Source organism: Bos grunniens, chromosome 2 (genome assembly GCF_055505025.1).
Source record: "Bos grunniens cultivar Pamir isolate PY7600 chromosome 2, Bosgru_T2T1.0, whole genome shotgun sequence".
NCBI lineage: Eukaryota > Metazoa > Chordata > Mammalia > Artiodactyla > Bovidae > Bos > Bos grunniens.
Genome location: NC_141166.1, coordinates 44907418 through 44934703, shown reverse-complemented (window position 1 = coordinate 44934703; position 27286 = coordinate 44907418). Strand labels below are relative to the sequence as shown.

At 41.5% G+C, this 27286-nt stretch overlaps 1 protein-coding gene across 3 annotated transcripts in view; it reads left to right on the top strand.

Annotated features, from left to right (window-relative positions):
* Window positions 1-27286, top strand: part of CD28 (CD28 molecule) — an 81541-nt gene that overhangs the window by 36498 nt on the left and 17757 nt on the right. Inside the window, exon 1 of one of the 3 annotated variants that reach the window (XM_086344615.1) lies at window positions 10883-11241. The exons of 1 other annotated variant lie outside the window; for it this stretch is intronic. In XM_086344615.1, coding sequence (XP_086200741.1) covers window positions 11052-11241 — 190 coding nt within the window. In that variant the 5' untranslated portion in view covers window positions 10883-11051. Of the gene's footprint in view, window positions 1-10882; window positions 11242-14674; window positions 17315-27286 lie in introns of those variants that run through there. One more of the 3 variants, XM_086344629.1, reaches the window with a different exon arrangement.

Genomic DNA, 27286 nt, shown 5'->3' with positions numbered 1-27286 from the left:
CTGCACATCATAGCACTCCTGCCCTGAAAGCTGCTCCTGGTAAGGTAGGGGCTTCTTCCTCAGTGCTCTTCCAGACTTGGGTTCCCTGGGGACAAGGATGCTGCTTTTATCTCCCCTGACTCCTCAGGGTGCAGAACAAGGTCTTCCCTATCATGGGCCTGGAACCCAGGTTTCTTGGATGAATGAGTTCATTTTCAAGGGTGCTGTAGACTTTCCTCCTCTTGTTAGTTCTGCTTTAAAGCCCGCTAAACAATTTCAGTTTTTTTAGAAGGTCCTTTTTAACAATTTTGCATAGCAAAACTGGGAAAATTTCATACAGTGAAACCAGAATAAATTAGATTTCTGATGTGGATGAGATTTCCTTGTGTTTCCAATGTCGATTCTGGCCCCTCAGTGAAGCAGATTTTAGTTGCCCCAATCCTGAGCAGCCTATGTTATGCTGTTGTGGTTGAGTTACTAAGTTGTATCCGACTCTTTTTGACCCCATGGACTGTAGCACCCCAGTCTCCTCTGTCCTCCACTATCTCCTGGAGTTTGCTCAAGCCTGTATTATAACAGAAACTAAGTGCTCTGAGGACAAGTTCAGTCTAGAATTTTCCTTAAGACCGTGAATATAAGACATGACATGCACTGCGGTGTTAATGGATGCTTCTGGATGAATTTCTAGACAAATCCTAGATTTGTGGGGATGGTGGGCCATAGCCTCTGTACTCTTGTTCTGTACTCTTACTACTGGGCTTCTTGTAATATCCCAGTTATAGTTTTTCCCCTTCGCTCCTTAACTTTCTTTTTTTCCCTTCCAATATTTCCAGGAGAAAATACAAAATCCTCAATTTCATTGCCTCTACACATAGGAGGTTAGTAAAGGTTTTCAGTCTCTCACTCTTGTGTGTATTAAGATGTGCAAGTATAGAAAGAGAGAAAAATACTACTTTTCCCAAAACTTAAAAGAAAAATTAAGGCCTAAACCTTGGGTTGCATCTAACTTTGTTCTTTATCTTTAATATAGCAGATGCTTAATAAAATTTAGCTGCAGTTCTCTTTATAATTATCAGTATTATTTTTAGTAGTAATAGGATCCAGGATTTGGAAGCAGGTTGTCTTTATAACAAAGCAAGTGTGGGGAATATATTGCCCTGGACCTACCTTCTCAATAGGAAGTGGAGATTGTATATATTAGCTGGAGTTCACCCAAGCTACTTTTGGGACAAACAGATCATGTGTTCTGAACAGAGGTCAACAGCTGTTTCTCCTCTGTGGCTTCCAGAAATGGGGACAGATGTATTCAGATTGACCTTCCTTATTCACTGAGTGTGGGAACGGTTGGAAAGGGTAGGGGGGAGGGAGATAAAACAAGAGGGAGGGTGGGAAGATTCCCATGGTGGCCCAGTAATATGAGAGAGCACTGAAAGCAATGTTCAAGTTAACAGTTCTATTTCCTGGAGGGTCTGTGCTAAAACACATGTGAGGGGGAGGAAGGTCCTTACATTTTTCCAAAAGGAGGAAAACCAGGCATGACAGTTTTCCCAAGGCCCAGACAAGCTCGCACTTCCTGCAGAGGTCAGAGGTCATCTCCTTACCATCCCCCTGATTGCACAGCAGGGAATAGAAGAGGGTCAGATCAGGTTCAAAACAAGATGTGAAGTGAAATACATTCCTCACCTTGCCCTCCCAACCCCAGTCGTGTTTAATTAACATTCCCCTTTCTAGAAAATATCCAAAATGTCCCAGTGGCTTCCAAAAAAATAAAAAATTCGGCCGACTCAGGGCCCTAGGTAACTTTGTATAACGACTGCCATACACAGGCGCTGGTCTGCTGAGGTCGAAGGAACATGGCCCCATGAGACCATTAGATTTCCATAATGAAAGGATTGGCACAGTAGACTTCCCTGATAACAATATCTTTGGATCCTAAGACTGTCAATTGTCACACTGTCACAGTGGTTTAGCCTGGGTCTGATTGGTAATAGTCTCTCAATCTTTAGTGACAGTGATGATGCTTTCAGTAGCTACCCCTCCCCTTCTGCTTTTTTTCAGATGACCAAGTGGATGAGCTTGTTGTCACAGAACCGTCCTAAAGCTCAGATCAGCATTGCCTGGGCTTGTGATATATCCTTGTTGACAGCACACAAATTCCAGGTCTCATCAGGATTAAATCCTCTAGGATGATGTCACAACTACAAAAAATTTGTTTTTTCCTCTTGATTGGGTGTGCTTGAATATAGGATCAGCAGAGAAATATGGGCTTCCCTGGTGGGAGTTGGTGATGGACAGGGAGGCCTGGCGTGCTGCGATTCATGGGGTTGCAAAGAGTCGGACACGACTGAGTGACTGAACTGAACTGAACTGGTGGCTCAGATGGTAAAGAATCCATCTGCAATGTGGGAGACCTGGGTTTGCTCCCTGGGTTGGGAAGATCCCCTGGAGGAGGGCATGGAAACCCACTCCACTATTCTTGCCTGGAGAATCCCCATGGACAGAGGAGCCTGGTAGGCTACAGTCCATGGGGGTCGCAAAGAGTCGGATATGACTGAGCAACTAAGCACAGAGAAATATGAGAACCCCATACTGCTGACTGAAGGAAGGCTCTGCACATCCTATAGAATTCTTGCTGAATTTTTATGAAGTTGGTGCTGAAGCATAGATGTGTCCATCAGGAAGATGCATGCCTCTTTACAAACCTTGCTCTTAGCCACTGCCCTGTCAGTAATAGATTCAAGCTGTTGGTTTTTCTATTTGGGATGGTGTCTTCCTTTCCCATGATGTTCGAATCTAGTTCAAATCCCAGCTTTGCTACTTACTGTGTGATTGTGGGTAGATTACTTAACCTCTCTAAACTTCTGTTTCCTCACCTATAAAATGGAGATATTTTATATCTCCATTTATAACAACACCTCGGGTTGTTGTGGAGATTGAGGGAGATAATGCGTACATGATGCTGAGCACATACCTGCTAGCAGGCAGCTCCCAGGAAATGTCATTCTAGCTACTGCTTTTACACGTGGAGAGACAGGACTGCCTCTGTTACTGGTCAAAAGATTCTTTTAAACTTTTTATTTTTATTGGAGTATAGGCGATTAACAATGCTATAATAGCTTCAGGTGAACAGTGAAGGGACTTAGCCATACATATATATGTATCCATTCTCCTCCAAACCCCCCTCCCACCCAGGCCAAGTGGTCAAAAGATTTCTGTTGTTGTTGTTTAGTCGTTAAGCCATTTCTGATTCTTTAGCGACCCCATGGACTCCTCTGTCCATGAGGCAAGAATACTGGAGTGGGTTGCCACTTCCTCCTCCAGGGAATCTTCTTGACCCAGGGGTTGAACCTGCATCTCCTGCATTGGCAGGCAGGTTCTTTACCACTGAGTCACCAGAGAAGCCCCTAAAAGATTTTTAGGTAATTGTTTTTCTTTCTCTCTTTAGAGTTTTTTGATGTAGACCATTTTTAAAGTGAATTTATTACTAGATTGTTTTCTGTTCTCTATTTTGGTTTTTTGACTGAGAGCCATGTAGAATCTTAATTCTCTGACCAGGGATTGAACCTGCACCCCCTGCTTTGGAAGGTTAAATCTTAACCACTAGACTGCCAGGGAAGTCCCTAGATAATTGTTTAAAGTTACTTTTCACTGTATTTTTCATGAAATCCTTGATAAAGCCCCCCAGATTCTTTCTGCAAATATATCATTCTTAATATTTCTTTACTTGGGATTAGTCCATCAATACAGCAATTATTTCTTGGTTTTTGTTTCTTTTAGTGTTTTTTAATTTCTTCTAGTGGCAGTATAATTTTTTTCAGGTTTTGGTTCTGGTGGCTTGTGGTAATATACAGGTTTTTAAACCTCATTTTTATCTGCTTTTTTGAATAAGATTTTCATACAAATAGCTGGAGTGATACCCCATAGCTCAAAGGGAGAATCTCAGGCCTCATTACTTCCCTACAACCACCACGTGAGCATTTGAACCTCTGTGAGGCAGAGGTTTGGGAAAAATTAGAAACTAATATGAAAGACAAGCTTCTAGCAGGAATTCAGATCAAAGAAGATATTATCCTGGTAGGCTTGCTTTATATGAGTTAGAGATTGCCAAGGGTTTCCCACTGACTGACTTGGCAACTCTGATTCTTGAAGACTCTTCAATGATAATTCATATAGTTTATATCGGTTTATGTTATTGTTAAAGAATTGCCTGGCAAGGAGGAGTACTATGCTGATTTCTGAAATGATTCTGGTAGCACTGTTGCTATGAAGTAAAGTGAATCCACAGAAGTAGATCGAACAAACATTCAATGATCTTTTGGTTGATCCAATAAATATTTCTTCATCCCTTGTAATAAACATGACATGGAGGTTCATTAAATCTTATTTCTATCTTTAGAGTGGGCTCTCCAGATGGCTCAGATGGTAAAGAATCTTCCTGCAACGTGGGAGACCTGGGTTCGATCCCTGGGCCGGGAAGATCCCCTATAGAAGGGAATGGTTACCCACTCCAGTATTCTTGCCTGGAGAATTCCATGGACAGAGAGGAACCTGATGGGCTTAAGAGTGGAGAGATTCACTCATTGTGCGACATATGCACCCTATTGAGGGAGGCACTTTGATCCTCATTTTACACATGAGGAATTGACATTATGACTTTCTAAGATTATATGGCTACAAGGTGACTCAGATGGAGTTTGACTCCTACGACTGTGGGACTTCATGTCCTTTGCTTTTTGCCATTGGAGTTCCCAAATATGTGATTCTTGTCCCCCCAACTCCCAGCAGGGTGTCCTACAATTCAACTCAGTTCTGACACTATTTACCTGGAGTTAGTGTCAGATCCATCGGAGAAGGCAACGGCACCCCACTCCAGTACTCTTGCCTGGAAAATCCCATGGACAGAGGAGCCTGGTGGGCTGCAGTCGATGGGTTCACTACGAGTCGGACACGACTGAGTGACTTCACTTTCACTTTTCACTTTGATGCATTGGAGAAGGAAATGGCAATCCACTCCAGTGTTCTTGCCTGGAGAATCCCAGGGACGGGAGAGCCTGGTGGGCTGCCGTCTCTGGGGCTGCACAGGGTCAGACACGACTGAAGCGACTTAGCAGCAGCAGCAGCAGCAGTGTCAGATCCATAGGTTAAGGGCTCAGTCCAGTAAGACCACCTCCATTTCAGAAAAGTGAAAGTGAAGTCGCTCAGCTGTGTCTGACTCTTTTTGACCCCATGGACTGTCGGAAGGCAACTGCAAGTCCCTGGTTGTCACTTGTTCTTCTGACCAACGGGCTACAAATTTGGTTCCCACAACCCGCCTTGGGTTCAATAATGTGCTAGAGTGGCTCACAGATCTCAGAAAAATACTCATGCTTCCTGAGTGTTTATTACACAATAAAGGACTTGATAACTGAACAGCCATGGGAGGAAATAGATGTAGAGTGAGTTCTGGATTCCAAGTGCTGGAGCTTCTGTCCCATGAAATTGGGGTGCCCTACACTCCCTGCTTATGATGTGTTCACCAACCCAGAAACTCCCCAAAACCTGTAGTTCAGGGATTTTATAAAGTTTTTTTTTTAATCACTTAGGCATGATTAACTTTTAACTCAATCTCCAGCCCTTCTCTCCTCCCCAGAGAATAGGGGATGAGACTAAAAGTTCCAAGCTTCTGATCATAGCTTGAACTTTTTGGTCGCCAGCTCGCTTCCGAAAGCTCTCCAGGGACCTAGCAAGAGTTACCTCGTTAGAAAAAAAAATGTTCCTATTATCCAGGAAATTCCAAGGGATTTAGGAGCTCTGTGTCAGGAACTGGGGCCAAAGACCACATATTAAAACAAAAGATCCTCCTAGCATTTTTATTGGAGAAGGCAATGGCACCCCACTCCAGTACTCTTGCCTGGAGAATACCATGGGTGGAGGAACCGGGTGGGCTGCAGCCCAGGGGGTCGAGAAGAGTCGGACATGACTGAGCGACTTGACTTTCACTTTTCACTTTCATGCATTGGAGAAGGAGGTGGCAACCCACTCCACTGTTCTTGCCTGGAGAATCCCAGGGACAGGGGAGCCTGGTTGGTTTCCGTCTATGGGGTCGCATAGAGTCAGACACGACTGAAGCGACTTAGCAGTAGCAGCAGCATTTTTATTGATTAGGGAATTGAAAAAGTTTTAGGAGATCTTGGTAGGAGCCAGGGATGAAGACCAAAATACATATTTCTTATTATATCACAGTATTACATACCCTGAGACTTTTTTTTTTTTTTAAAGGATCTTACCTCTAGGGTTAGTTCCTATTATGTTTCAAACAGCCTATAGAATTTGGTCACTTGTATTTTTCTCTGACGAGCCATGTAGTGTGGACTTCAGTATACCTGTTGATTTATTAAGGTCATTTGTTCCATCATAGAGCGTATGTCCTTGAATTGTAAGAGTGTATGTGGGTTTAAGGAATCTGGAATTTCTTCAGAAAAATACAGGTGAATGTTTATGAAACACTGTTTAATTAAGTCTTCCCAGTGCCATCTTGGGTCACTATTCTCTTTCTTCTCCACCCTCTGGTCACACATGTCTAGTAAGACATCTTGTTACTATTTTTCTAGATTCTCTATATATGTATTAATGTATGATATTTGTTTTTCTGACTTCACTCTGTATAATAGGCTCTAGGTTCACTCACCTCACTACAATGGACTCAAACTTGGTTTTTTTTAATGGCTGAGTAATATTCCATTGTATTTATATACCGCATCTTCTTTAAGTCTTTCTAGGTGGGTCAATGGGTAAAGAATCTGCCTGCAATGTAGGAGATAGAGGAAAATCGGGTTCAATTCTTGGTTTGGGAAGATCCCCTGGAGGAGGAAATGGCAACCCACTCCACTATTCTTGCCTGGAGAATCCCACGGACAGAGGAGTCTGGCAGTCTATAGTTCATGGGGTCGTAAAGAATCAGACGCAGCTGAAGCAACTGAGCGCGCACACACCAGAAAGGCAATGCATATTCCCTATTTTTAGTTCTGAAGGAGTTTACAGTCCTGGAGAGGGCTGACAGTAGGGAGGCAGTATGGGGCTGTGATTATGGCATGGTAGTTCAAGTTAGAAAGGTCTAGCTTCTAATCTTGGCTCCACCACTTCCTGAGACTTATTAACCTGCTCTCAGGGTCAGTCTTCTTATCTGTACAATGGGGATATAAAAGCATGTTTCTTATATAGATTGTGTAAGTATACTTTGAGATCAGGTGTGTAAAGTGCTTGGTTCATGAATGCCATTATTATTATGGGAAATGTCATCCAATCCTTTGGCCACCTGAGGGGAAGAGCCAACTCACTGGAAAAGACCCTGATGCTGGGAAAGATTGAGGGCAGGAGGAGAAGGTGGTAACAGAGGGTGAGATGGTTGGATGGCATCACCAACCCAATGGACATGAGTGTGAGCAAACTCCAGGAGACAGTGAAGGACAGGGAAACCTGGTGTGCTGCAGTCCATGGGGTCACAAAGATTTGGACACGACTTGGTGACTGAACACGGAGAAGGCAATGGCATCCCACTCCAGTACTCTTGCCTGGAAAATCCCATGGACGGAGGAGCCTGGTGGGCTGCAGTCCATGGGGTCTCGAAGAGTCGGACATGATTGAGCGACTTCACGTTCACTTTTCACTTTCATGCATTGGAGAAGGAAATGGCAACCCACTCCAGTGTTCTTGCCTGGAGAATCCCAGGGACGGGGGAGCCTGGTGGGCTGCCGTCTATGGGGTCGCACAGAGTCGGGCACGACTGAAGTGACTTAGCAGCAGCAGCAATAGCAGTGACTGAACAACAACAGCAAGAAGGATGGTCTCAGTACTCCATGCATTGATAGATTGAAAGTCTCTTATTTCATCTCTATCATTTCTCCTTCTTAGTGTATGTGAATGCCATTGAATTTCAAGAGTAAATGTGAAAGGTCTGTAATGAATTGATTTGTTTCTTTAGTATGTTAAAAAAGGAAGGCAAATGCCAAAGTTTGTGTTTCTTTATATTCTAAAGAGTGAACATCAAATACCCTTAGTCAAGTAATAAAATCAAGTGTACTTAACTACTGTTTTGTGGGTTTGTGTAAATCAGCTAACCTCTCTGGGCATCAACATCCTCTTTCACAAAATAAAGGAGCTAGTCTATATCACTGCACTCCTTTCCGACTAAGGTTGATTCAATTAAGCACTACCACATACATGATATCAACTAGATGCTCTATGCTTGAAGCATATTTTTTTTCTATGCTGCTATTAATTTGCTCTTTAGTCTTTTGTTATTAATCACAGAAAATATGGGGGAGTCTTTGTTTCTACTGTACATATTCTTAATCTCTATGGTGAATTTTAGAGTCCCTTGTTCTAGATCTGGGTGGTGTGGGGACTCCAGAATAGGGGTAAGCTTTCAGAGAAGGATATCTTGACTTATTTATTTATTTGACTGTGCTGGATCCCAGTTGTGGCACTGGGATCTTCAGTCTTTTTTTGCAGCATGCACACTCTCAGTTGCATCATATGGGATCTAGTTCCCTGACCAGGGATTGAAACCAGGCCCCCTCCATTGGGAAGGCAGAGTCTTAGCCACTGGACCACCAGGGAAGTCCTAGCCTGCCTTTTACAAATTGTTGCTAGAAAGGCAGTAGGGTAAGATAGAAGTTCCTCTATATCTTCGAGGAACTAGGAATACTGGGTCAAATTTGAGAAATGAATCTTCTCTAGAAGATGTCCCCCTCATGACTGGGGACATGACTTCATCATTTTCCTTTAGTTCAAAGGTGTAAGTGAATCATTTCCAAGGACAGATTACTCCAAAGGGCAGAAAGATATATTGGTATGGGAGAGGGGAGGTCATAAAAACTGTGTGAGAAAATTAAAATATGGACAAAGAGGGTCTACTAGAATGGGAAATATTTTTGATTTGTCATTTGCCAGACAAGAAGAATGGAGGACATGAAGTCTTCTTGCACTTATAGCTAAATCATGAAAGATGTTCAATATAGTACTTGGAAATAGCAGAAATTTGTTAATTCCATCAGGGGATTGTTAGACAACTTATGGGCTTCCCAGGTAGCTCAGATGGTAAAGAATCTGCCTGCAGTGTGGGAGACCTGGGTTCAATCCCTGGGTTGGGACGATCCCCTGGAGAAGGGTGGCAACCCCCTCCAGTATTCTTGCCTGGAGAATTCCATGGACAGAGGAGTCTGGCAGGCTACAGTCCACAGGTTGCAAAGAGTTGGACATGACTGAGCAACTAACACTCACAGACAACTTATGAGGTGATTATAGAATGAAATATTATTTATCAGTTTCAAATAATGCTTATAAAGAATGCTTACAGGTCATGGAAAAAATGCTCAGGATATAACCGATAATAGTATAGATCTGTTGAAAACTATAAATAAAACCAGATATTAAATATGTAAAAATCTTAATAAAAAAAGGACCAGAATGTTAACAGTGTTTATATCAGAGTGGTAAGATCATAGATGAATTTTGTTTTAGTGATTCTTTTGACATTTACAAAAGTAAGAGTATCTCTTTCTAAATTTTCTATATGAAATATGTCCTCTTTTTATTGTTGTTGTTGTTAAGTCACTCAGTCGTGTCTGACTCTTTGTGACCCTATGGACTGCAGCATGCCAGGCTTCCCTATCCTTCACCATCTCCTGGAGCTTGCTCAAACTCATGTCCATTGAGTCAGTGATGCCATCCAACCATCTCATCCTCTGGCATCCCCTTCTCCTCCTGCCTTCAATCTTTTCCAGCATCAGGGTCTTTTCCAATGAATCAGCACTTCGCATCATGTGGCCAAATTATTGGAGCTTCAACTTCAGCATCAGTCCTTCCAATGAATATTCAGGATTAATTTCCTTTAGGATCGATTGGTTTGATCACTTATAGTTAGAATAAAAATCAATATACAAAACATTATTATTATTTTTTAAGACATATACATAAACTTCAAACTAAGTTAATCACATAAAGCTTAGATTTTTCAAGAAACCAGAAAAAAGTTACTGGAAGGTTTTTGAACAAGCTGTGGAGTACAAGATCCTGAGACCCAGGCTCCCAAAGAGGATAGTGGGGCTGGCCATGACAGGGGAAGGCCCCTAAACGCAGAAGACTTTCTCAGAAGGTAAGGCCTGCAGAGGCGTGGCTCCAAGCAGCCTCCTTTCATGCCTGTCACTTAACCTCTAATTTCCTTGAGGAACATACAGACCACGAGACGCTAAGAGGCTTTTGTCACCTCACTGCCCCCTAAAGACACAGGATACTTTCGACTCCCCCCTTTGCTTAGGGAACCTCCTCCAGATATTCAGTAGGTGGGGTGCTTGCAAGTGGGGTGTCTCTCTCAAAGTTCCTTGAAGTGAGTTGGGAAAGGTTTGGCATAAACTAAACAGTTTATGTTCCACGCTCCATGGGGCTGCCTACGTCCAACACAAACGTTCAATTCCTCATATTTATAAGTTTCAATGCTGATAACAATTATTTCCCAAATCTTCAATATAATCTTTTTAAAAAAATTATTTACTTATTATTTTTGGCCATGCTGTGTCTTCATTGCTGTGATTGGGCTTTCTCTAGTTGCAGTGAGCAGGGGCTACTCTTCAGTATGGTGTGAGTTTCAGTAGTTGCAGTGTGTGGGCTCAGAAGTTGTGGCACACAGGCTTAGTTTCTCCACGGCGTGTGAGGTCTTCCTGGACCAGGGATCAAAACCATGTCCCCTGCCACGGCAGGCAGATTCTTAACCTCTGGGCCAGGGGGGAAGTCCCTCAGTATAATTCTTATTGGTGTCTTTTGGACACAGTCTATCCCCATCTTATGAAAAGCTCTCCTCTTTTAGAATCGTCTCATCTGTCTACCCTTACATTTTAGATTTCAAGCACAGCACCCGTTTTTCACAGCCCTGACACCCCCTCTACAGAGCATGATTTCCATGAGACCATCATAGAGTGACTGATACTCTTTCAGTGACAAGAAAAGGTTTGCCTTTAAAAGAAGAGGAAAAGTCAGAAGTCATCAAAACAATGTAATATCCTGTGTGAAATGTTTGAGGTTTGAGTCCCTTGATCATGTGCCCTGAGACAAGTAAGTTGGCGGTGGTGGCCGCGGATGACGAGTCGAGTCACTCAAGTGTGTCTTCGGTTCCCCTCACACTTGGGCTTCTCAGGGAGGAGGGGCTGGAGCCGTGGCCCACCGTCAGCACCATGATCCTCAGGCTGCTCCTGGCTCTCAACTTCTTCCCCTCAATTCAAGTAGCAGGTAAACAGTTTTGATTTCTTTCTTCCTCCAGCGTTTTCTTTTGAGGCTTTCGGTTCATTTTATTTCATTTATTTTTCAGGAAAAAATGTTTTAAAATCATGCAGTCTCTATTTGGTATATTTCAAAAGGTGCAATACTTTTCTTCATTTATCAGTGAATGGTTCATTTTAAATTTCGAAGAACTCAGGACATTTGGGCATTTGAAGTGCAGTTTTTGCTATGAAATGGCAACCTGTTATTGAAGAAACTCATTGATTCTCAGACTAGAGCCAGCAAAATACTTAAATAAGCATTCTTTGGAATGAAATCAGATTTATTTAACTATTAGTTGGTAATGTCCCAAGAATTTTTAGCATTTGTGTATACATATATATTTTTAAATGTAAGAAAATTGCTGTATATGCAGGTTGGTTCTGAAAGCCCTGGATTTAGACTACCTGGGTTCATATCACAGATCTATTTCTTGATAACTGAGCTTAGACTAGTATTTAAACTCTCTAAGCCTCAGTTTCCTTATCTGTAAAAAGGGAATGATAATAACTTCATCTCAAGGTCATTGTGAGGATACAATGAAACAACCATGTGAAATGTTTAGCACAGTCAATGCTTGGCCGGCAAGATAAATGTTGGCTATACTTACCACGTCTTGTTGTTTAGTCACTAAGTCCTGTCCGACTGTTTTGCCATGTCTACCTGAATTGAAAGGGTGCCAAAATGAATTCTGGAGTTGTCACACAAGCTGGTGCCATACAGATGCTAATAAATTAGTTTCTTTAAACAACTGGTTGATATCTATTTCAAGTGGTTGAAATTCTTTAAGTTTTCAGTGATGATGGGGATGAAGATGAACAGCTTGATGTGATCACAGTTAACCCCATTTCAGATAAAGATTTGGGGGAAGGAATGTTAATTTGGCTAAAGATCTATATGTAGGAGTTGTTGGAACCAGGGTCTGAACCACCTTTGTCTGACTCTAGGGCCTGTGCTCTTATGCTACTCCATCTAATAGGATGTGCTTTATAATGTATTAGCTCCAGATATGTCCAGGGTTAGATCATCTTTGGTAAATCACAGTTCCCAACAGAAAGAGTTTGTTGCTTACTTGGGTGGGCTGGAGTCAGGTATTCATTCAACTTGTTCTCAGAGTTAGAAAATGGTCCTACTTGGCTCAAAAATTGGACAGATAGGGGTTAATCGGCATATTGAAGTAAGGATAGTTATTTTTCCATATAAGATACAATGAAAGGCCAGCATCTTCCATTTTCTTTCTCACTTATGTTGGTAGTGAGATTTGGTATGCATGATTTCTTGCTGTCCTTTAAATATCACGTTCCGAAGAGTGTAATTACCCAACCTGTGCAATACACCCATCCATTGCATTGTTGAGGTGCCAGTGAGCACCTTAAAAATTCTGTGTATTTATAAAAGGTGTTGATATAATAAAAGACATGAGCTAGTGATGAGATAGGTTAATACCCAGCACTATGAGCTAACAAACATACTTTAAAAGAATCTTCAATGTCTGTTTTTTAAGGGATCTCTAAAATTTATTTTTAAAGACTATTTAAAATCTCATAATTTATTAGGCCGTAAAGAATGGGCAGAAAGGAGAGAGAAGCCTCACTCCAACAGAAAACTATTTAAAACCGGGAACTGTGCACAGCCACCATCATCAATTCATTCACTCTCTTTTGGAGACAAGTTTTGTAAGACTCAAGGCTTTATATGTTTCCTTTAGCACATTTACTAAAAGGGGGATAGCGAGAGAAGCAATGAAAAGATCACACACATGGAAACTGTCTTTGACTTGAGGTACATCTATGTTTCAAATGCCAGTTCATCCCCCATAATCACTTTTAAGATTTGGTGCTGAGTGGCCATCTAATGAAGTAGGAAAGGGGTAGAGAAGGCAATTTTGTTCTTTCTCTCTCTCTCTTTTTTTTTTGAGAAGGCACTTTCAAAATGCCTCTTTCAGTAAGAAAACTTATGAGAAAAAATAATTACAGGATATGAAAATGTCTGGTCCCTTCTAATCAGTGGTGCAAAATCTTCTGTGTGCTTTTTGTTTCTCTCCTCTTTACCCTCCATGAAAAAGTTACAGTTAAGGAAATTCTCTGGTCAAAGTGTAGCCATCCTCTTGAGGACTGTGAAAGACTAATGCTATCTCTGTGTTGAGATGTGTGCCTGCGTCTATGTGTGAAGGACAGTTTTTTTGACCAATTTAACAGTTCTAACTCTTCGTCCCAAAGCATAGCTTTAAATATTTATCCTATGAAGGTCAAAGCTGAACCTGATTCTTCATGATTTTAATGACATTATAAAAGATCTTTAGAGTAAAATTAAAAAAGAGTGACTCAGGAAGCATAAGAAAACCTTAACTGACACAATTCCTTTACTAACATGACATGTCTTTTTTTACTGGATAATTATGCAGTTGAGATCCGAAACAGAGGATTTTGTTGACTTTGTAATAGAATCCAGCTTAGAACTGGAGGCCCTTGAAAGGGAAATAATTTGTGGTTGACGATAGAAGGAGGGTACCTATAATACATAGTATTGTTCATTGATGATTTTTCAGTCAATATTGGTTATTTTTTCCAGCAAGCTAATCATCCAACATGAAGGCAAAAATCAGGACAACACATTTTTTTTTTCAACGAGAGCTTTTCTTTTCATTTCTTCCCAAACCTTAGCAAGGAAACTGTCCCAAATGGCCAATTTGAACACGATTGATTTCTCTGGTGCTGCTCTATTCCCCACAGCATTTCTTTTTCTGACTGAGGCACAGAAGGCAGGAAAATGATTGATATTTAATGAAAAACCATCAGCAAAGCAAGGTAATTAAAGGCTTTATTTTTAGTTCAGCAAATGACCCCTCTGAGGTAGCGGTACACAAAAGTCATTGACTTCTCTCAGGAAAGTGTTGCTCTGAGGCTGGGCTTGGGGAAGTTAGGTAGAAAGATGGACATGGAAAATGCAGGGTTGCTATGTCTACAGGACAACCAATACACAGTAGCCAGTTATTCTGTTAAAAATTGACTGGGTTTTTTGTCATTTCAAGTAAAATTAATGGACATTTCCAAAGTGCAATTAAGAATTTGCTTTAAATTGAGAGTAGCACTGAAATATACACATTGCTGCTAAGTCGCTTCAGTCGTGTCTGACTCTGTGCGACCCCAGAGACAGCAGCCCACCAGGCTCCCCCCTCCCTGGGATTCTCCAGGCAAGAACACTGGAGTGGGTTGCCATTTCTTTCTCCAATGCAGGAAAGTGAAAAGTGAAAGTGAAGTCGCTCAGTCGTGTCTGACTCTTAGCGACCGCATGGACTGCAGCCTAACAGGCTCCTCCGTCCATGGGATTTTCCAGGCAAGAGTACTGGATTGGGGTGCCATTGCCTTCTCCGGAAATATACACATTACTATGTATAAAATAGATAGCTAGTAGGAAGCTGCTGTATAACACAGGCAGCTCAGTCCGCTGTGACCACCTAGAGGAGTAGGATGTGAGGTGGGGTGAGAAGGAGGTTCTAGAGGAAGGGGACACATGTATACTTGTAGCTGATTCATGTTGGTGTACAGCAGAAACCAACGCACCATTGTAAAGCAATTAGCTTCCAATTAAATTTTCTTTAAAAGTAAGAATTTGTTTTACTCTGTTCTTACACCCAAAGATACTCCTTTTATTTATTTATTTTTTAAAGGCAACCATCCAGAAAGAACTTTTACAGCAAAGATTGTAAAATTAATGCCAATATATCAATACCAGGAAATAGGATGAGTCATTTTCACAGGTAGATTAGAAAAAGAAATGAATCTGTAATGGTTATTCTGAAGCTCCCACATTCAAACCTTTACTATGGGGAGGGGGAGGACCTCACTTCTCTCCTTTAAACATACACCATCCTCTTTTTTAATATCCTTATTCTATTCTCGTGTCAAAATGCCACATGGCTACCATTCAGCTTTTATCATGTATGGCTATCTTTCTCCAAGTATTTCCTGCTGGCAATGTGCTGACATTTACAAAATGAAAATTATTATGCCACCAACATCCCAGAAGAAAACGCCGTTTGTGGTTTATCATCTTTAAAACAATAGCTCTTTATTCACATGTATTGGCTTTGATAACAATACACAATTTTCACTGCAGACTTTCTTGTCTAAAAATCAGAGGGCAGGCCCTCTGAAAGCACAGTTATTTATCCTTTTTCCTTTACATCTTGGTTCAATTTTTGTTTGCCTTTTTCTAAAAGAAATTTCTTGTTTATGAAAGTTCACAGAGGCTGGGACTTCTCTTCTTAGTAGATGGTTAAGCTAAACTTGAGAAAAAAAATTAACAGCTAGGTGGCTATGTGACAGACTGAAGGGGTCTCTGGTTTTCTAAGATGTGTTAAGGAATCTGTGTCTCTTTTGGTAATTTCTTTGACTCTTTTTTGGTCAATGACATGGTGTGGTCATAAAAAAAAAATGTACCCAGAGTTTTCGGTCTGAGAATCATTGTATTGGTCCCTGAAGCCGGAGGTAAGGTAACCCAGGCCCCACGGAAAGTAGGTACCTAATTGCTTGTTTGTTAAATTCTCATTTAATATTAATTCTCATTTAATATTAATTCTCATTTAATAAATTCTCATTAAATTCTCTTAGCACTAGAAGAGAGGTGGGCTGGATATGTTCAAGGGCTACTCAGCCGCTTGTTACAGGATATGAGAAAGAGTTTAGACTTCTTGGACATTAGGATTTCAATACTAATTTCCTAGGCATCTTAATTAAGTCTATGTGTGACCATTCAGGTTATTTTAGCTTAAATTTTCATTGTCTAAAGAGAAGTGAGTGGTTGTGGTAAATTTCTTACTTAACTGAGCTGCGACTTTATCTCTGCATCACCATTACCGTCATCTTTTTCATGTGTCATCATCTTCATTATCTTGGGGACTCTGGTTGCCAAGGTAACCAGGTTTATAGTTCCTGATGGTGTCATAAGAGTCACCCACTCACAATTTACTCTGATCTCTAATCTAATCATGAGCCCCTTTCTGCATATCTGAGTCACCTTGTTGGGTCACAATCTACCATGTAATGTATTGATTATAAGAGTAACTCCTAGTCATTACCCACTCACTCAAACAGGAATATACATTACGGACATATCTTACATTTTTAACAGTGACTTAGATTCCCCTGCTAAGAGCTTAGGTGGGTGATTTTTTTTTTAACTTGAAAAGATAGACAGTTGTGCTTTTCATTGCTTAGGGATATTTGACGTGTGCATTACTTTGCCAACAAAGGTCTGTCTAGTCAAGGCTATGGTTTTTCCAGTAGTCATGTATGGATGTGAGAGTTGGACTGTGAAGAAAGCTGAGCACCGAAGAATTGATGCTTTTAAACTGTGGTGTTGGAGAAGACTCTTGAGAGTCCCCTGGACTGTAAGGAGATTCAACCAGTCCATTCTAAAGGAGATCAGCCCTGGGTGTTCTTTGGAAGGACTGATGCTAAAGCTGAAACTCCAATACTTTGGCACCTCATGCGAAGAGTTGACTCATTGGAAAAGACTCTGATGCTGGGATGGATTAGGGGCAGGAGCAAAAGGGGACGACAGAGGATGAGATGGCTGGATGGCATCACTGACTCGATGGACCTGAGTTTGAGTGAACTCCGGGAGTTGGTGTTGGACAGGGAGGCCTTGGGTGCTGCAATTCATGGGGTCGCAAAGAGTCGGACACGACTGAGCGACTGAACCGAACTGAGCTGAACTGAAGTGTCAGAACATCACTGTGGCTGTATTTGCAGCTTCTGTGTAACCCCGATGACTTGCTTTGAAATTGAACAGGACTAATAATAAGGGTACATAATTTAGACCAGCTTCAGGAATGTTGAGTCCAGGAGGATTCCGTTTCTGATTCACAGACTCTATCCTATAGAAAGTGGGTCAGAATGGGATCTTAGGAGAAGAATGTTTCCTCCCACCACGAGGCTCTTGGGGAAACTAAAAAGGGTGTTAGTAAGTTACTCTTCTCTGAAGTGCCTGCTCCTTCTTATGCGTTGGGAAGACAGATCTTCATGTCATCATTCAACAGGTATTTATTAACATCTTCTATGGCTTCCCTGGTGACCCAGGGGTAAAGAATTCGCCTGCCAGTGCAGGAGACATGGGTTTGATTCCTGGGTTGGATTGATGCCCTGGAAAAGGAAATGGCAAGCCACTACTGTATTCTTCCCTGGGAAACCCCAGGGACAGAGGAGCCTGGTAGGCTACCGTCACGCGGTAGCAAAAGGTTGGAAACAACTTAGGGACTAAACAATAACAACACATGTTTTAGGTTCTGTGACTGATACAAAACCCAGTTTGAGCTTCAGTGAAGTTACAAATGAGAATTGTGAAATCTTTCCAGAATTTTTTTTTCTCTTTCAATTTAGGAACACTGTGAATGATTTCCTATCTATACTAATTGATTTTAAGGAAAACAGTTATAAGCGAAGCATCCATAGAATTGCTGAATTCAACCACAGACATTTTTTAAAGATGGGAGGAAACTTAGACATCTCTGAATTTATAGAAAAGGAAGTTGTGTTGATGGTTCCTAGAAGATGCTACTAGAAGATGACATTGGAATGTTTTCTGGCACTTTGGGATGCTTTTAGGCTGGACCCATTTTACTTACCTAATCTATCTATCTCCTTTCATACCCTAATATAAGATCCTTAACCCTTTCTTATATTGTGGCTTTCTTCACTGTCTCACACACCTGTACTCATGTTTATGACCTTTCTGATGCTGTTTCCATTTTGGATTCCCTCTTCCTTTCCATGGGTGTCTTAGGTGGAAAAGGCAACCCACTCCAGTATTCTTGCCTGGGAAATCCCATGGACAGAGGAGCCTGGTGGGCTATGGTCAGTGGGATTGCAGACAGTCAGAAGCGACTTAGCAACTGAGCATGCATGCCTCCTTTCCATGCATCCAAACCCTAATCGACTTTCACTTTAAGTCTTTAGTGTAAGATCCATCTCCCCGAGGAAGCATTCCCTTGGTATTCAGTCTTTCCTATGATCTTATAAGAGGAGTCCCAGTGGGAGTGTAACTCCATCTAACATATCTATTAAACTTCTCTTATATTTCAGCTTCTATTGGGATCTGAAGGAATATAAAAACAGGAAAAGAGATATAGACTTAATTAGCACACAAGAATTGCTTCTGTAATTAAGTAGTTCTCTGTGCTTTTAGAGACTTCAGCTCTAGTTGGAAAGACTATATATAACAGGATATAACAGCTGGAAACAGATAAATAAAACTTGGCAGTTTCCTACTTCATCATGCTATTTTGATGCTATAATGGATTTGCATATATTATTTTTGTAATCCATTATGTTCCCTACTCCTCTCACCTAAGAAGTTCTTCTCTGAGACCCTACATGGCAAACTGAGGGACTTCTTTCCTCATCAGGATTCCTAAAATTATTATTGTGTGCTGGTACATCCATTTTTTTCCTCTAGACTGTGAGCTCCTTACAGACAGGATTGTATCGTATCCATCCTTATAACCTCGAAACTATGTGTAGTGCAGGATGTGTTGTGGATGTTGGGCAAATATTTATTGAAGAAGGAAATGAATGAACTAAAAAGAGGAAGTGTAAAATAATTAGTAACGTTAATATAGAAGCTTTTATGGAAATCTGGGAGTTAAGCTGGACTTTAAAGCTAGATGAGATGTGAATGCATGATGTTATAATAATAATTGCTAGCTAATATTTATTTTACACTTATATACACTGTTTTATCTGGCATTCCCTGTATTAAATCATTTATTCTTTCCCTAAATCCTTTGAAGTAGTTACAGTGATTATCTTGTCCGTAAGATGGGAAAACTGAAGCATATAGCGGATAGAACAACTTATCTGTGGTCACACAGTTAGTCAGTGAGTCAGTCCAGCTGCTCTTGCTCCAGGGTTCATGTTCTTACCAATGTTATGTTGCCTCAGGATGGAGAAGAAATACAAATGAAGAAATTATACCAGGATTATCATCCCATGTTCTTGGAATAGATGGCCAGTCTGAAGGTATAGAGGCTTGGAGTGATGGGTTTGAGTCAGGTCAAAAGGATTGAATGCTCATAATGGAAATTGAAACTTCATTTTCAAGACATTGGGAAGCAGCTGAAAGTTTGCAGAAGCAGGATGATCTAGAATGTGTGGAGACTAGTGACCAGGAGATCATGTCACTCTGTCACTTTGTCAGGAAGAGGGTCATAGGATTTGGGCAAAGGTGGAAATAGAAAGAAGTGACTATTCTGAGAGATGTTTTGAAAATAGATCTTTCAGGGCTTAGTACCTGGCTTGTGAAAGGGAAGGAGGGAGAAAGAATGATGTCAAGATTTTGGCTTAAGAGGAATGCTGGTATCACCACCTGAAACCAAGATTTTGTTATTCAACTGAGTTTTGGAGGAAAACAGTGTTTAAGTTTAGATGTACTGAGTTTGAAGTAAAGACTTGAGATGTCAGAAAAATGTCCAGTACATAGCTGAAGATATGGGAACCAGGTAAGAAGAAAACATTTAGGAATCCTCAACTTTGGAATAAAAGTGAAGTGATGGAAATTGATGGCTAGTAGAAAGGAGAGGGAACAACTACAGAAAGGCAGAGAGTTGAATGAAGTTTGGAAAATAGGCCTAGTTAGGACTTAGCTGAAGAAGAGGCTGAGCTAGTGAAGGGGACACAGAGTGTGTTGGAGAGAGAAGAGGGGAACGAGGCTCATGGAATGTCACCAGAGCCAGAAGAAGAGTTTCAGAAAGAGGCAATGGCTAATAGCATTGATTGTGTAAGGGAAGGAAGAGTGCATGTGCACACACACATGCACAAAGTCATTGTTGTTGCTTAGTTGCTAAGTCATGTCAGACTCTTTTGTGACCCCATGGACTGTAGCCTGCTAGGCTCCTCTGTCCGTGGGATTTCCCAGGCAAGAATACTGGAGTGGGTTGCCATGTTCTTCTCCAGGGGATCCTCCTGAGTCTGGGATTGAACCTATGTCTCCTGAATTGGCAGGTGGATTCTTTACCACTGAGCCACCAGGGAAGCCCTGGAAAGATTATTGATTTTGGCTGAAAGGAGGCCATTTGGGGTTTTTTGAGTTTAGGCAAATTGGTGAAGGAAGATAACTCTTCAAAGGGTTGAGAAAAGATGGAGGGGGGATAAAAATGAGATAGTGAAAAGGAGAGGAAATTTCTAGATAAAGTGAAGACCATGAGGGACTTATATCACCTATAGAGTTTATCATAGTAATTTGTACATAGTCCCCATGTAATGTTTGCAAGCCAAGTGACTTAATTACATTTGACATGTGGAAGGAGCCACGTGTTGGTCTTGAGTGTGTGTGTGTGTATGGCATGGGTAGTAGGGAGAGAGGGCTATTAAGAAAGAAAAGAGGAAGAGAGAGAGAAACAAGAGAATGGAGGCAATTTTCTTTGAGGAGATGGGGATGGAGATTTGGAGAATGGGAGTATCAAAAAGAGGAGGGGAAAGAAGAATGGACTAAGGAGAATGGTCTAAGAAGAATGGGAGGAAGGGAAGAGATTTATAGAGGTAGAGATGTGTTAGGATGAAGCCAGGGTAGATGAGTGATTCCACACTGGCAAACCTGACATGGAAAACGTTTGTGAAATAGATATATGTGTGTGTGTGTGTGTGTGTGTATAAATATAATTTTTATATATATATATATATATATATTTGATTTCTCTCAAGATAGGTCATTGTGTTAAACCTATCTCAACAATGGTGAACAATGGTGACTGGGACAGTACATACCTTAACTTTGAAGAGTTAGTTGGTTTGTACCATAAATTTGCTTGAGTCTTCAAAACTGTACATGTGGCTAGACTTGGCCTCAGCTCACAGCTTTGATAACAGTATCACAAGGTTCAGACCAAGCCTGCCCAGCATCATGGGCAGGGCTCCAGTTTCCAGTCAGGGATGTTAATCTTGGCCTCTGCATTTTGTTTGTTTGTTTGTTTTTTTCAGAGGAAGGACATGGTGGCCTGCCCTTGGCTTTAGGGAGAATGTGACTGTTATTCTTTTTCCAAACTCAAAAGCTAAAACCCGTGATTTATCAAGAAAGGGAAATATGATGAAGCGTTTTAATTTGTTACACTATGACTTAACTTTTCTGGCCTTCATTTCTTCATTTGATATAAAATGGGATTGGGACGAGAAGACATCTCAGGTCTATTTCTGGGTTAAAAAATGCTTCTTAAATGGGATAAAAGGTTTAGCTTTTATCAGCTCTAGCAAGGCAACCAGATCACCCCATCCCTTTGTGGATGCTCTTATAATAGAGAAAACACAAGAACTGCAACCAGTCACCTTGGAAATTGGAGAGATTGTGAACCAGGGTCTTAGATGCTAATATGCTTAGAAATGACTGCAGGGTTTTGGGGAACAATATTGCCTTTGTTCTCCCCATCTTCCTACATAATGTTAAGGTTTAACACTAATTATTTTTCTAACTTCCAGGTGATGACTTACCTAGAAGATTCTGAATGAGTCAAGGTGACCTTAAGCAGACTTCTCAAAGGTGTAGACTTCCCAGGTGGCACAGTGGTAAAGAACCTGCCTGCCAGTGCAGGAGACAATAGAGATGTGGGCTTGATCCCTGGGTCGGGCAGACCCCCTGGAGTAGGAAATGGCAACCCACTCCAGTATTCTTGCCTGGAAAATTCCCATGGACAGAAGAGCCTGGTGAGCTCCAGTCCATGGGGTCACAAAGAGTTGGACACAACTGAGCACACACACCCAAAGATTTAGGGAGAAAGAAACAGGAAAAATATACTGTTGTCTTCTTTACAGAGTTGTTTTGAATGAGGACTCAGAATGATGGTGGCTCAGGAGGAAAACAAGTTTCCGAGATTTGGTTACCGGATTAAAATATGTATTTAGAATACAATATATTAATACAGCCAGTTCATTGACACCTATGGGCATCTATTAACTGAATTACTGCCATAATATTTATGTAGAAAGCTATAAAATCCTGGTTACCTACCACTTGAACTATAAGCAACCTTTTAGGGTAACAGAATTTGACCTCTAGACTGGTCTGGTGGCTTTTGGTATCACGCATGTGCAGTTGCTCAGTTGTGCAGCTTCATGGACTGCAGCCCACCAGGCTCCTCTATCCATGGAATTTTCCAGGCAAGAATACCGGAGTGGTAGCCATTTCCTACTCCAGGGAAGCTTCCTGACCCAGGAATTGAAACTGTGTCTCAAACACTGTATTGGCACTCTTTACCACTGAGCCACTGGGAAGCTCCAGCTTTTGTTATAGGTAACTCTTTTATATAAATTAAGATGCTCTGTCATGTTCTCTTAGATGATCTTTCCAGCATTAGGAGCTGAGAGGATAATGCAAAGCCTTGATGGTGGGGCCTGAGTCCCACCATACTCAAGTTTTTTCTTTTTTAAGATTTTTTGATGTTGACCATTTTTAAGCGTCTTCATTGAACTTGTTACAGTATTGCTTTTGTTTCACGTTTTGGATTTTTGGCTGCGAGGCATGTGGGATCTTAGCATTCCGACCAGGGATTGAACCCACACCCCCTTGCATTGGAAGGTGAAGTCTTAACCACTGGACTGCCAGAAAAGTCCCACCACTCAAATTTCTGTTGCTTTGTATGTATATGGCTGGGTAGTGTCTCTGAATGGTAGGGATGGATTATGGTACAGGCAGTGTTTTTTTAGCAGGTTTAATAACAACTATTGCCCTAATATAGATGACATTTCAATGTATGTGTCTATCTCTGATTTTCTTGAGGTCTAGTCCAACTAGTCAAACTCCTGGACTTTTCCTCTATGATGCCTTACCTACCCTTCAAACACAACATATGTAAAACCCAACAGCTTTTTTCCAAACAAATTTCCTCTCTTCATTTAGCTAATTTTGTCCCTGGTCTCCCCTCTAGTCCATGAGCTACACGTCATTTTGATTCCTGCTCACCATCACCAAGCATAACCCAACACCAATACCTCGCCCATCCTTTCTATCCCAGCTGCTGCCTCTGAGCCTCAGACCCTAGGAGCTCACAGGGATGCTGTTGGCTCAGATCTTACCTGTCTCTCCCTCAGCCCCACCCTCACTCCTAGCTAACGCGCTCCCTGCTATTGTGCTAACCTTGCCAAAGGAGAGCTTACTACCTTAGTATCAGCTCAGGTGTTTTCAGTGTCTCCCATTGCCTTTCTAGTAAAATCTATGTGCCTTTTTCTTGGCATCAAAAGCTCACCATGAGGCACCAGGCATCTTCACTTACTTTCCTTCTATGTAGATACAATGTTCAGCTGATCCCCAATAAACCCCTACACTAAAGGGCATTTCCTTCACCTTAGCCTGTCTAAATCTGCCCAGAAGTTCAGGGCCCAGTTAAAGCCCAGTCTTCACAAAAGCAGACTCATGTCTGGAAACAAGGGCTCTTCCCGCACAAGTGTCAGTAACCTTCTACAGGCCTCACACACCATACCTGGCTTTGGAGCATAGCTAATTGTGAGCCTGCCTTAGGATCTCTCTTAGAAGGAAGAGACTGCATCTTTTACATCTTCCCATCTCCCAGAAACCTAGTACAGTAGGCCTCATTACTTAATTGCTGAGTGAAAGCTTGACATTGTTAAGGTAGAAGTCGGAATACCAAAGAGTAATTTTCTGACACATCAAAATTTCTTTTCAGAAAGTATTCATTGATCGTATTGATAATTTTTCTCTCTCAAGAATTAGTGCCTTAGATCTAGGTGCTTGGATGGGACTTTTTGTCCCTCTCTGACCTCTGAGTTACTTTCTGACAATTGCCTGGAGCATAGCAAGTTTTTATAAGGCCAAGGACTATTGTCCTCTACAGTACAGTGTCTGGCTGTGTGAAAACACAGATCAAGGCTAAAGGTGGTGCTTAGACTGGTGAGGGCCAATAGAAGCTTCTATTTCTGTTGCTATTATCATCTGTCATTGTAGGTACTTGTTCGAACTAAGGTCTCTTTAGGTTTTGTTTGAAAGTCACACTTGCTCTTGGTAAGACTTAATGTACATATATAACTTGACAGTGATGCTTACACAATCCTGGGCAGGGCTGGTGGCTTGACTTGACTGTTTTTCCCTACAGAAGTCATTGCTTCTGTCATGGTGGCCTCCTTTACATGACTCTCTTTTCCTTCTGATTCTGGGAACCTTGCCCTCCCCTTTCCCTTTAGATCTGGGGGTGGTTATAACTCTGCCATTTTTAGCTACGGTTTCTAGTATTGGGTTGGCCAAAAAGTTCATTTGGGTTTTTCTGTAAGCTGTGAACATTTTGGCCAAACTGATATATATCTTGTGCTTCCAAACCTTTGCCAACGGTCTTTTTCTATTATTATTGTAAATAACTCACCTCCTATTGCCCAGTTTTGAGTGTGCTGTTCTCTGAATGAGACAAAGCATACATACATGGACTATGCTTTCTCAAAGCCCTTTTGATGGGAGGGGCTTCCCATCAATATTTATTCCTTATGAAAATGAGGAGAGTTTCAAGATGACAGTCAATAGAAAACTAGATGAAATGACACCAAAGTTATTTTGAAAACATCGTGTGAATTACCCCTTTTTTAATTTCCCTGTTTTAATATGGATTTCAGAGAGTCTGGAGCCTTTCAAAGTTTGATAGCTTTGTTTTCCTCTTTGTTTTCACTGAAAAGGATGGTGAGAGACGCTGTAGCCTGAATGTTTTGTGTTCTTTCTCACATCTGTGTGACACCAAGCCACCAGCTAGAGTTACCAGAGCCTAAGATGGCTGGGTGTCCCTGACCTCCAAGGAAGCACAGTTTGTCTTCTAAGTTCCTGAGCAAACACTGGGCTGGACTGTGAGCCACCTGCCCCGTGTGGAGCCTGAAAAAGGAGTCAGTGGTCAGATGGCCACGTGTGGAAGGGTATCCCAGGCGTGAACAGGAAATGTGCTTAGAGGAAAGTTACGGTAATTTCGTCAGCTCTGTGTGCCAGGGGAACCAGCGTCACCTTCATAGTTTGTTCACAAACATCGCAGGGCAAGATGGTTGAGAAGAGAAGGATTTCATTTTTTTTTTTTGGTTCCCGCCTAACATGCTAAATTCTGTTCAGTTAGAATTTTTAAAAAGGAAACAAGGTGATTAAGATCTTTACAATCTGATTGTTAAATGGCAGAAGAAATTCTGATTGTGATGTTCAGAAGAAAAGTATTAGTTGCTCAGTCATGTCTGACTCTTTGTGACCCCATGGACTGTAGCCCACCAGGCTCCTCTGTCCATGGGATTTTCCAGGCAAGAATATTGAAGTAGGTTGCCATTTCCTTCTCCAGCGGATCTTCCTGACAGAAATGGGCCCCAATGAAGTTCTTAAGAAGTTCTGAAGAAAAATGATGTTGGTAAAGAAACATGTATGCTGTATAGCACAGGGAGCTCAGCTCTGTGCTCTTTGAAAACCTATAGGGATGGGATTGCAGTGGGAGAGGGGGGAAGCTGGGAGATTGGGAGGCTCCAGAGGGAGGGGATATATGTATACATATAGCTGATGTGGTTTGTTGTGCAGCAGAAATTAACACAACATTGTGAAGCATTTATACACCAACAAAAAAAAGTGAAAAGAATGCACTATTTACAAACAACCAAAAAAGAAAAAACCCAACATGTATTCTATCTTCTTTAGTGCTTCCTTAACTTCAGTTAAGGAATACAGCCTTCAGTCTTAAGTGCTGTCTGCAACCCACTCCAGTGTTCTTGCCTGGAGAATCCCAGGGACAGGGGAGCCTGGTGGGCTGCTGTCTATGGGATCGCACAGAGTCAGACACGACTGCAGCAGCCTTTATTCCCATTTTGGTTCACCAGCCTCTGCATGCCATTGGATTTCTCTATGGTGCTATGGTAAAGAAATGGGAAGATGGAATATTGTAAATTAAACATGACAAATAAGTATAATTCACAAAGGCCTTGAAGTTAGGATTTGCCCAGTGACGTATAGACTGAAAGTGACTTTGTATATTGACCGATGTTTGTCTTCAAACTCTCTTGGACATTTGAGCAAGCTGAAATGGAATTGTTTCAATGGTACAATTATCGCTTGTGGATCTGAAATAACTGATAAGAGATATTTCAGTGACAATCCTGTCTGTAGGCCTTATCTGGGCTCTATCTATGACCTTTAGGAAGTCTCTGACATTGTAAGCAAGATCTTTTGTGTAGAGACAGAGTTTGGTGACAGACTTTTTCTAAATATGACCATAAACTCAAGTCAATCTTGCTAAATGTACAAAATTGGTTTTCTATTCATTCATGATTTAATACATTACTCCTAGAATCCTGAATACGTAAATTATATCTTAGCTCTTCTAGAATTTGTGTGACCTTGTTTATAAAGCCATTTCCTTCCTTGGTTTTCAGTTGCCTCTTCTGAAAATAAGGGGTTGGCTGAGATCACCTCCAACTTTCCTTCCAGCTGAACACTTTTTGTAGGATGGTGCTCCGGGAAAATAGGGTAGAAAATGAAACTTATCTTGGTCCTGTCTTCTTCCCACTCCACCGACTCCTCTACTCAACAGTATTCTCCTCCCTAATTCTCACTTATGTGCCATCCAACTATCAAGTCCAACTTTGAGAAGGTCTAGAAACAATCACTGGAGAAGGCAATGGCACCCCACTCCAGTACTCTTGCCTGGCAAATGCTATGGATGGAGGAGCCTGGTAGGCTGCAGTCCATGGGGTCACAAAGGGTTGGACATGACTGTGTGACTTCACTTTCACTTTTCACTTTCATGCTTTGGAGAAGGAAATGGCAACCCACTCCAGTGTTCTTGCCTGGAGAATCCCAGGGACGGCGGAGCCTGGTGGGCTGCTGTCTATGGGGTTGCACAGACTGAAGTGACTTAGCAGCAGCAGCAGCAGAAACAATCACTGAAATTATGTTGAAATTTTGATGCAAACTAGTGGAGGAAATAGAACATGGAAATTTACAAATCCATATGTAAAATAGATTGCCAGTGGGAATTTGCTGTATGACTCAGGGAACTCAACAGGGGCTC